This window comes from Petromyzon marinus, chromosome 4 (assembly GCF_048934315.1).
Source record: "Petromyzon marinus isolate PM22_M1 ecotype Great Lakes invasive population chromosome 4, UKy_Petmar_22M1.pri1.0, whole genome shotgun sequence".
In the NCBI taxonomy this organism is placed as follows: domain Eukaryota; kingdom Metazoa; phylum Chordata; class Hyperoartia; order Petromyzontiformes; family Petromyzontidae; genus Petromyzon; species Petromyzon marinus.
The window spans coordinates 14,878,939-14,889,945 of record NC_133670.1 but is presented as its reverse complement, the minus strand read 5'-3'; the positions used below and the strand labels follow the sequence as shown (position 1 = coordinate 14,889,945).

At 40.7% G+C, this 11,007-nt stretch overlaps 1 protein-coding gene across 10 annotated transcripts in view; it reads right to left on the bottom strand.

Moving 5' to 3' along the window:
- Positions 1-381: 381 nt before the first annotated feature.
- Positions 382-11,007, bottom strand: part of LOC116938646 (sugar transporter SWEET1-like) — a 44,146-nt gene continuing 33,520 nt past the window's right edge. The window contains exons 1-7 of one of the 10 annotated variants that reach the window (XM_076057822.1): positions 9,507-9,676; positions 6,272-6,989; positions 5,746-5,823; positions 5,482-5,605; positions 5,191-5,352; positions 4,216-4,335; positions 382-1,702 (exon numbers count right to left, since the gene is read on the bottom strand). In XM_076057822.1, coding sequence (XP_075913937.1) covers positions 1,583-1,702; positions 4,216-4,335; positions 5,191-5,352; positions 5,482-5,605; positions 5,746-5,823; positions 6,272-6,354 — 687 coding nt within the window. In that variant the 5' untranslated portion in view covers positions 6,355-6,989; positions 9,507-9,676 and the 3' untranslated portion in view covers positions 382-1,582. Of the gene's footprint in view, positions 1,703-4,215; positions 4,336-5,190; positions 5,353-5,481; positions 5,606-5,745; positions 5,824-6,271; positions 6,990-8,469; positions 9,419-9,506; positions 9,680-11,007 lie in introns of those variants that run through there. The other 9 variants (XM_076057843.1, XM_076057833.1, XM_076057815.1 and 6 more) reach the window with 9 other exon arrangements.

Below are 11,007 nucleotides of genomic sequence, written 5' to 3'. Positions count from 1 at the left end.
GAAGGATTTGATAAACCATTTCGGGTCTTGATTGTTCACGCTTACGGTGGCTTTCAGACCGCATCCATTATTTTCATCTCCCCCCTCCTCTTTTCCGAACATAGATGGACTCGTCCATCTGAATAACTGCCAAATCGCTCTCCGTGGTGCTAACGTTAAAAAAACGCCATTATTTTCAAATTTTCTTGCTGTGCTTTTCACACCTGATGATTGCTTGTGTTGCAGTCGAAACGTCGTGAGAATTTTTACTTTTTTATTTTATTGTTTCCTTTCTACGTGACTTTACCAATAGAACCAATAATATGAATCCCTGCAGTCACGACAGCTTTAAATCAAAATCTAGTGTTCTTTCGCGCACAAAAACTCATGCAAGCATATCAGTCCAATTACGTTTTTTTATAATTCATTTGAAACACAAACAGGCCTTGGGGCAAATTCATCAAAAAAGCAAACACTTAACAAAGGTATGTGTGGAGCGTTGCAGCAATGTTTATTGCACTACTCTAACGTAGCATCCCATCCCTTTTCACAGTGAATAAATGTTAACAAAAGTCCTGGACCCCCTTTACATCAATATACACTGACCAGCGTTGGGGAAGTATGGGTAAACCCCCAATAACCGAAAAGGTCTCGGAAGGTATTCATCCAGTAGTGGATTGAAAAAGGACTGTAATTTAGCATTAACATTACACACAAGGTGCTTGCAACAAACGAACCACAATACCTTTGTGATCCCCTCAAAGAGCATGAACCATCACGTGACCTACAGTCATCCTGGCATTGGCTATCGAACAAAGACGGTAACTGCATCACGCGCTTTCAGATGCTCATCTGTGACCGTCTGGAATGCTCTTCCTTCTGATATTAGGAAGCTGCTTTTAAATCGATTGCAAGCTCATTTCCTTAGAAGGCCTTTTTGTGTTTAGTTTGTTGACCTCCCCCCACACCTCCGAATAATACGGTTGGCTATGTACGGTGCGAAAGAAATTCGGCACGTAAATAAATCGATATATCACGCCTCAAATAAGCATGCCGAGATAATAAGTGCATCCAAATGCGGATGTGATGTGGCCACCGAGTGATTTGTTCACTTGCATCGAAAGGGCACAATTGTGCAATGGTCAAGTCAACTCTACATTCCACCAACCCAGAAAACAATGCAAGCAGAATGTGTTTTGGCTACGCTATTAAATATATCAAATGGAACTGTGGAGTTCTTTAACACGCATGTAGCAATATATATCATCATGATGCACGACGGTGTGTAAATGCAACAATCCCATTCAGGTCTGAATATGTAGTTCGCATTTGTAAACATACTTTCATAAGAAATTATTTAAAGCCTAAGGCAGCTAAGGTGAAAAAGAATGAGACTTCTAAAACACTGACATTTCCTGTTGTCTTCGTTTTGTTACAAGGTTTCTAAACCCACAATTTTACTTGTCAAGGTAAAAAAAACACCCATAACACATTGACAAAGTTTCATCCATTTTTGTTTTAAATTCCAACCACTTTGCATAATGCTGACAGTACAAAACAGATGTTGTGTAATTCAATGTCGAAAACACCGATACGTATGCACTTATGGAGCTTTCAGCGTGGGTGACGACATATCATATCGTGGTGGGTTGTCAGCCCTTGGATACATAACAAAGAGCGCCAGCTGTGCCACTCCCAGCATCGACCCCAGCACATTTGGAATCTGTATTGGAGAAGAAAATACAAAATAAAACGCTGTTTTGTTGTTCTCTCCGTAGCCTGTTATTAGAGCATTCAGACATGTGGCGTTCGTAGCCACACATTAATAATTAAGGATACCACATAGTAGTTAAATGTCGTTGTCTAGTTTTATTGTAATTATACAGTAATGTTTAAATATATTTTTGCATTGTCTTTCTCATTGTTAACATAATCGTGGTTGAAGCCGAAGAAAAACAATCCTTTGCATAACTGGAAATTGGTCGAATATCTCAAAACTCCATTTCACGGCTGATGTCAATTCTGGGGAGGATGCCCCTGATGGGAATGCCTCTTATGCTCATGCAGGGCACACTTATTCCGTAAAAAGCGATACATTACTTCTGGTACACCAGCCGAGAGGCAGATAAGCAGTGATGTTTCAGAATTACATGCCCAAGTGGATATTTCATCACTCTTTTACATTTTATCTGCAGTATATTGCACATACAGTAACACTTTTCTGTGACACCAATAATTTATCAATTTACTATTTATTAATTAGAACATGCCATCAATGTCTTTGTGTACAATAGCCTAGAAGCAATTAGGAACAAAAAGGGATACCCTGAAATGAATAGAATTGTCATATTTTTGTTTATTTTACAATGTTATGCTTTGCAACTTTGCATTAATCTGCCATCAAATAAATTATTTTATCAAACCTTGACCTCAAAGCCTGATTACAAAGGGCCCGCATGGCCACTGTCATGCATATGGAGTACTATGTAATGTAAAACCATTTTTAGATCGTTTTGCAATGGCCACAATACAGCCATGGACAGATAACATAGGTGAATCTGATAGTATTGGACTGGACCACTACAAATGTTATGTGATCTCATTTGCAATATAACAATGGATAGAATAATTAAGGTATGGCACTTGTAACATAACCTGTGCAAAATTATAATGCATAATGTAATGACCCTCCTGCTTAACTCACTATTTGACCATTATTGCTGCATATTTTTGAAAGAGGAAAACAATGGCTCCATTGTGAAATTGCCACGTTGTGATTTAGTCCAATTTAAAAAAGGTTGAAAGCATTCAGAATAAATATACACACAACTGTCTCCAAGGTAAACCCCTCATTATCCAATGTCATGCGAATTTCTGTTACATGCCAGCAGAACATAAAACAGTAGGGGTCCCCGTTGCCATGGGGGGCATCCAAATGAGGTGAAGGGGTGAATTAATAGGCAGTTATCTCACCAATATTTCATTTGTGCACAGAGTATTCTCTGAAGCAATAATACAAGCAATAATACATGGCTTGATCCACTGACATTGGTTGCTGCTGGAGGCTCACAAAGTTCTAGGACAGTTCTCGTCCTCTATACATAATCTTGATAGATATTATCATGCAATGAAATCTAAATGGGCATATTTTATCATTCACTGCAAAATGCCTCAATAAAGAATGGTCTATGTGGAATTCTACCAACACAGACATCAATCTGCACAAAGGTCCCACACACTGCTGCATTAAATTGTCATAAATATCAATACTGACAAACTGTGACCACCAGCACTTCAGCTTTCATTGATGTGTATACGAATGCCACTTGTGCATTATAGATGCATTAAGACACACTTTTAATAATTAAGCATAAACATTCTAAAGATGACCGATGTAGTTTCACTTACAGGCAGCTAAAACTGTATATTTAGAAATGTATTAATTGTATTTATATCAATATTTAATAAGCCATATCACCTAAGAGGCAAAAACAAACATTAAATATGCATAAATGGGAATGTACAAACTTTACAATGTATACTGTTAAATTATTACCTGAATAAATGCTTCACCTTGTGAAACATTTTCAAATAGAGAAGCAGTTTTATCTGCAACGTAGAATCTATTTCACTTATCAAGAATCTGCATGACAGCCAAATCAGGGTATTTTTTGTGTACTTCAAACCAAATTAACAGGGAAATTGCGGAAAAACGTATATTGACTTCAGAATGTAACTATTTATTATTACGCCTAGAACACAATGGTACTGCTGCATTCCATATGTGACGATAACCAGCTAAACTACAATTTTAAATTATATTCTTCAATGTGATTTTCTAATTTCTCCCTAGATATTCACTGTATTCATCTAGACCAAGGTAGGTTCGTATGATTTTTTAAAGTCTAATTCTTCACTTTCGTTAAGATAAAAAAATGTAATGTTCCTGATCAAATGTACATACCCATATATAAGCCAATTTTACAAAACCGTTTTAAATACATTTACACCAACTTTACATTAAACTATGGTATTGTGACCTATATTATTAAACAAGAATAACAAGCTGCTGAATTTTTATTCTGCTATAATTCAGCACCACGTTGATATTTAAGAAATCACTTACCAGCATGCATATTATACATTTTTCCTTAAACCTCCTACACTAAGTAACCCTCTATCCAGCAGTGAATTGACAGGGTTTCTAAAAATCGTAATTATTTTGCAAAAACAAACCTTAACGAAGCTATCATGAATGATGACTCCATATATGAACCACTCCAGAGCCACGACAAAATTAGCGAGGCACAAAGGGAGAGCCAGACACTCCGTGCTCTTGGTCCGAAACACTTCAGCCTGCGGCACACACAGCCCTATTTTTGTATCAACACAAACGGCACACGTTTTATTCCCGCATTCGCTATTCAGAAGCTAAATGTCCATTACTGTGTAGAACACCATCCATGTCTTATTTTTCTTGGTGACACTTGCCAGCCAATTTCTACATTGGCAGCCTCCCCAAAAATAAATCTACACAAACTTGTCCACTTGTAATTATAAACATGACATTAACATTACACCCTTAATGGTGCCAATGAAAAAAAAAGTTGTGAAATGTTGTCCTGTTCAGACTATGGCCTTATTAAATGTGAAATTGATCAAATTGTATTGGGCCCATGTGGATCATACATCAGTTTAGAGGAAAGAAACACGTATGCCTGCCAACAGTTAACTTTCCAAAAACCATGCTGGTTCACATCAGTGTAGTTATGGCACTGAGCATGCTAATAGGCAGATGTGTTTTGGATGGTATTTTATGGCTTAGAAAATAAATGGTTTTCATTTTAAGTACTTCCATGTCAACAGCCATGATGTTTATGTGGAATGACTGCCACCTAGTGATTATTCCAACAAAGTCCAACACCCTACACAAGCCAGATTATTTTGAGCAAAATGTAATCAAAACCAGACCACAATCTACATTTCCTATATTTACCGTTTTTAAAATCTTATTTTTATTCATACAGCGTCTTATTCCTGGCCAAACACTAAAGCAAGTTATGAAAGTGTTTTATTTCAAACATATTCACACCACAGCAACACATTGCAAATTAAGCATACGAAACTATGTTTGTTGAACCAATGTTATCACATTTTAAAATTCTGAAAACTGTGTAGATTTCAACAGCTGTAATGTGTTTGCTGACTTACAATGGAAGCAAGGGGCGCGCCAAAATTTATAACTGCACCGAAAGTGCAGAGCAGACCCAGGTGATACTTTGCAGTTTCCACATCTTCCGCCAAGTAGTTTATGTAAACAAGCGTCGCGAAAACGATGCACGTGGCCCCTAACAACATCCTGTGAAGTGGTTTCTAGCAACACAGGTATGCCGAATTAAAAAAACTCGACACGTCACGTTCATGAATGCACAACAACACGCAACAACAAATGGTGTTTGTAACGGTTAAATGTAAAAAAGTGCATACGATACTGTGCCATACCTTTTCGTCAGCGTGAGTATAGAAGTAAAGGACGTACAGGAACTCTATAAAAGCCCCAGCAGCATTGACGTATATTAATGTCATGTCTGTCTTCAGTAATCCATACCTCAACCACAGCACTGAACTGAATGACAATGAGTGCATGATGTATTATTGTGAATCACCAAACATTTGGAATAAAACATTTGCAACAATGTTTTGGTTATGACGTCGAATTGAAAAAAAATTCATCTGAAAGTCATCAAGGCATCAAATGCGGCTTACCAGACAGTGCATGCGACAAAAGGAAACATTGATAATCCATTAGTGTTCCCCTTCCTTTTAATTTTCAAACAAATATCACTGCGGGGCAGACAAAAAACAAGATTTGCTTGAACTGTAAAAATGTTGTTAAACAATCTTTTTTTTACCAATTATATATTTAAAGTGTAACACGTAGGCTCTCGCGACCAATATCATTCATAATACAGGTTTTATTTTTGGGTTAGATCGTGTAAACTAATGTGTCGTTAAACCCACCACCACCCGACACAGCCAATTCGTAAGGTTTGTCACGAAAATAGAACATGCCAATCTGTTTACGTGACAAACCTTACGAATCGGCTGTGTCGGGTGGTGGCAGGTTTAACGACGCATTTATATATTTACGCGACTTAACCCAAAAAACCTCTGTTATGGATGATATATTTTTTAAACAATGCAAACGACGATGCGAACAGTGTTGCAGCCATACAAATGACAAAGCTTTTAGTTTTTTTTGTAAAATACGTGTTGTGAATGAATGACTTACATTCCGGTGAGAAAAAATGCGATGGTACTAAAGGTGGCCACGGCTGACACAATGTCTTGTGTAGAATATGAAGATAATATCATGACTGTTTATGTTTAAAAAAAAAGTATTCACTTATGTGCTTCTCGTCAATAATGTATATATTACACAAATGTGCCAAGCTCCAAGGGCAAAATGCAGGCTAACATAAAAGAGGATTTTTGAAAAATCCACACGTGATGAAGTCTTCCACACACCACTCGAGGTCATGGGGGCACATGTTCCCATTCAGTCTCTGTTCGTTTTCACAAATGTAGATGATGAATTCCACTTCAGTCTTAAGCATCCGTCTAAAGAGCTTTAAATTCGTAAAAAAATATTCTGAGCCAAAATTGACCTCAAATCTGTACCATCTCCGGATTGTTACCTTGCTGGCTGCATGCAGCTATGTTCAGCAAACTAAATCTCAACAACAGGATATAGCTTCACCCATATCTTATTTGAAACGCAGCAGATCAGACCGTCAAGTTGTACAAGTGCCTGGCTGAGTTGTATATTTTTTGAGGATTTAAGGCAAGTGGTTCGTTCGGCAAGCGTCACGCACGCTAAGCCCATGGGATATGAATTAGTTGCGGCAAAGTGTTTGCCTGCCTGCACTCCTCTATCAAGCTTCCTTGGATGGTGTACGTAAACATAAAGTCATTGATCACGGACGTAAACTTGAAGTACAGTAGTTGATCTGTAAGAAGAGGGAGGGGGGGATGGTGGAAATTATGACAGCGTTTGAAAGGTTAAAAACGTTTGCAAAAAGGCTTTTTTTATTATCACGCCTGAATAACCTAAATAAACGTGGCTATTTGCGCGGTATTTACAAGTTCAACCGCGGATAAAACTAATCTCTTAATCTGCACCACTGTCGGTCAACAGTACATCTTAGTATTGATGCATACCCCCGACAACTCCAGGGCCTGAAAAGCTTGGTCTCCCTAGGATCTCCTCACTCATGTATTAACTTCATATTTGGGTTAAAGCGAATGAGTGATATACTACGAGACATCGTAAATGTTCACAATAATCAGTGCATTTTGGAAAATTTCCTTGCTCGTTGTATTTGTTTAAACGTCTGATTTACTGACATTTACGAAATAGCAATTACATTTTCAAACAAATAGCCATAATACCAATACAACTTTCTTGTACTGCATCACAACTTAAAAGATATATATTCTTGGTTCTTTCGGTAAAGTCACGTAGAAGGGAAACAATAAAATAACAAAAATATAAAACAATAAAATTCTCAACGACGTTTCGACTGCAACACAAGCAATCATCATCATCAGGTGTGGTGTAAAACAATAAAATTCTCAACGACGTTTCGACTGCAACACAAGCAATCATCATCAGGTGTGGTTTTCACACCTGATGATTGCTTGTGTGGTTTTCACACCTGATGATGATTGCTTGTGTTGCAGTCGAAACGTCGTTGAGAATTTGTTTTATATTTTTATTATTTTATTGTTTCCCTTCTACGTGGTGACTTTACCGAAAGAACCAAGAATATGAATCCCTGCAGTCACGAAAGCTTTAAATAAAAATTTAACTTAAAAGATTCGATGGTATAAAACAGTTGATACCTACGGGGGCCATGTGATCGTGATAATGACGATTCCGAAAACGACTACAGCGGTTCACTTCAATTATAATCACTGCAGCATTGTCAGCTGGATTCACAATTACATTGCCATTGCAATTCATTAAGATAGAAGGCAGTTACAATTGTGATTGACCCTAGGTTGTGGTAGCTATGCACCTGGGTCGTGAGCCCCGGGCTTGCGAGACACTGAGCGTCCTTGATTAAATTAGAATTTAAATTACGAACATTGTACAATATATACACAAGCGTTCTCTCTGGCGTGGGGGGGGGGGGTCATTACATCGTCTCGATGTTAATAGCGTGCTCTTTAAATACTATACGGGTACAGTATATCATAGCAGGTGACCCGAGTGTGATTCCCTGTCAAGGGGACATCAGCGGAGAGCTACATCTGAATCTATTGTAACCCATACATACATAACCACCCTTATCCCTCTTTGGTTCTTTCGGTAAAGCCACGTAGAAAAAATATAGAATACGACGTTTCGATTGCAACACAAGCAACCGTCTTCAGGTATGAATGAATGAGTGAGAAAAACAAACACCCTTATCCCTTCACACCTACCCCGATCGCAGTCGGTGGTCACCTGAAACCACATCAGCGCATAGCCGCACTGACCAGCGTCAAATATCTTTACAAAAAAATAACAACCCAACAAACTCACCCAGCTTGGGAGGACGACATAATCCGGCAATGTCTCTACAAATGTCTGTAAATTGGTTTGTTTTCAATTCGAAATTTGGTGACATCGCTATTTGTAACTTTAGACGCCACTTACATCGCGAACGGGAAAGCCACCAAAACTCGTGTTAAGGCCGGGCACTTTGCCTTCTTTCGTATACAGTAATTTATTGATTAATCAAAAGTCTCCCGGCTGTGCGAGAGAGTTTGCGGACGGTGGAAAGTTCTACAGCAGCGGGGATTCGGCGGGCGCACGGACCACGGCGACTCACTGCGGCGCATCGAGGGCTCTCGACGACGCAGCGGGGACAACGCGAAAGGACGGAGAGCGGCGGGTGGTTGGATGGTAGGGGGAGGGGAGTGGTGGTGGTGGTGGTGTTGGCGGAGAGTTCCCGCAAGAGACTTCACCGCGAGACAAGAGACTTCACCGCGACAAGAGACTTCACCGCGACAAGAGACTTCACCGCGACCCGGCCGCCACTGACGCGAGTTGCCCGCCTGGCCGCGTCTCCTCCCACCGCGCCACGTGCTCGGCTACGCCACGCGGGCAGGGGAGCTGAAGGAGGAGCCCCTCTCACTCTCTCGTCTCCCCTCGGTGCCGCCACATTACGTAGGGGAGAGGGGGTTACCAAGAGACCGTATGGGGGGCTAAACGGGCACGACGAGGACTGCAGAAGAAGAAGGAAACGGGTGACTGACTGACGCGGTACGGGAGGGACGTGGAGCAGCTGAGTGGGCTTGCCCGAGGACCGGCACCAGCGCGATGTCTCAATGTGGAGGAGACTCGCGATGAAGCGCTCCTGCGTGTAGTTGGGAGGCAGTCGCCATCCAACGACGCGGGAGAGGGACAGGGGAGGGATGCTCACAACAACGAGCGGAGCGACGGGCGGTTTAAATGCACAAAGCGGGGAGGGGCACACCTGGTGCATCTGCCATCCACCTCAGTCAACCCATGGGCACCCGGGTCTGTCCCGTGACCTCCTTCACATGGCCTCGAAGTGCACCTAGCCTGGCACAGAGACGCCGTCGTGATGTCGCCGCGACGGCGGCTGCCGTTGTTGGGGAATTATCCCCTCACCCAAGATGGCGGCCGTTGCGGCACGCACGTGTGATGACGTCACGCGGCGAAGGTCGGTCACGTGACGCGGAGTCGCGTTGGTCCAATCGTGACGGCGCCTCTCGCTCGGCCACGTGGCGGTTGTCACGGAGCATTTGGATCCGTTATGATTTTGAACGACATCGAGCACCGAGTCCAGCACTGATCAAGCAGCGTTCGAGCTGTTACATTTTTAGTATTGTTAGTTAATGTGATCGAGCATCAAGCTGTGATATTTTGAATACGGATTTTTTTAATCGTTAAAAGTGATTCCTGTCACGTGATTTCGGGATCTAAAGATCGAAAGAGATTGTAGGTTGAAAAAGCCCATATGAGGTCGCCCCTTGACACTGATTGGCTTTCTTCTGCATGAACATAATTTATCATTACGTCGCGGATTCATTCTATTATGTTCAGCGCACGTGGTGAAAACTACTTGACGTTTGTGGAAAAGAGCTTTATAGCTCATCGGATTCGTCCAGTATAAATATTCTGAAGCGGGTTGACCGCGTATGGTTAGAACTCATGTATATACAAGTAGGGCCATTTCCCAAAACGTTGCTTTTATTTCGTTTTCAGACACTGTTATTGACAAACTTGTTGCGTTTTTGGTTGCGTGTGCCAGTGCACGCACCACTGTCAACGCACAATGTCACAGAATTGTGTAAAAAGAGTTGCTTATTCAAGGGTAGGCTTGGGGTTAAATAAATGTGGAACAACAAATGGCGTAGACGAACATAGAGACGAATAATCAGCTGTGACCTCTCTACTACAGTACTTGAATGAAGGCGTCCCAAAAGCATTTCATCTTCTAGAGCACCTCCAGAGTTTTAGTTTATTTATTTTGGTATAGCCCTGTGAGCCATTCGGATCTTGAATCGGGTGCAACCACAACAAACAAAAACACGAACAAGAAAACATCTTAAAGTGACTATGTGACTGCAAACAAAATCCATGAAAAAAAAACAGCAAAATATTCCTGAAAAAAAGCACCGCACACCAACGCTGTGTGCAAAAAATTCTAGTGGGATGCAAGTCAACAACCACAAGAAAACTTAGATTAAGGCCATCAGTCTAACTCCTTACTACAACAAAACAAACATCTCCAAACAAAAAACTTTTCGAAATCATCAAATAATAAAGCCATAATTTCAACGTAACAGTGATCACAGGGACTGTGACCAAATTTTTACAATAAACTACATAAATAACATGTAACACCTAATCCTAGAGCCATAGCTGGCTGCATGAATTACTCCACAACAACAGAAGCATCAGTCGGAGTATCAAATTTTTCAATAAACCTTTAAGATCAGCACGCTAAA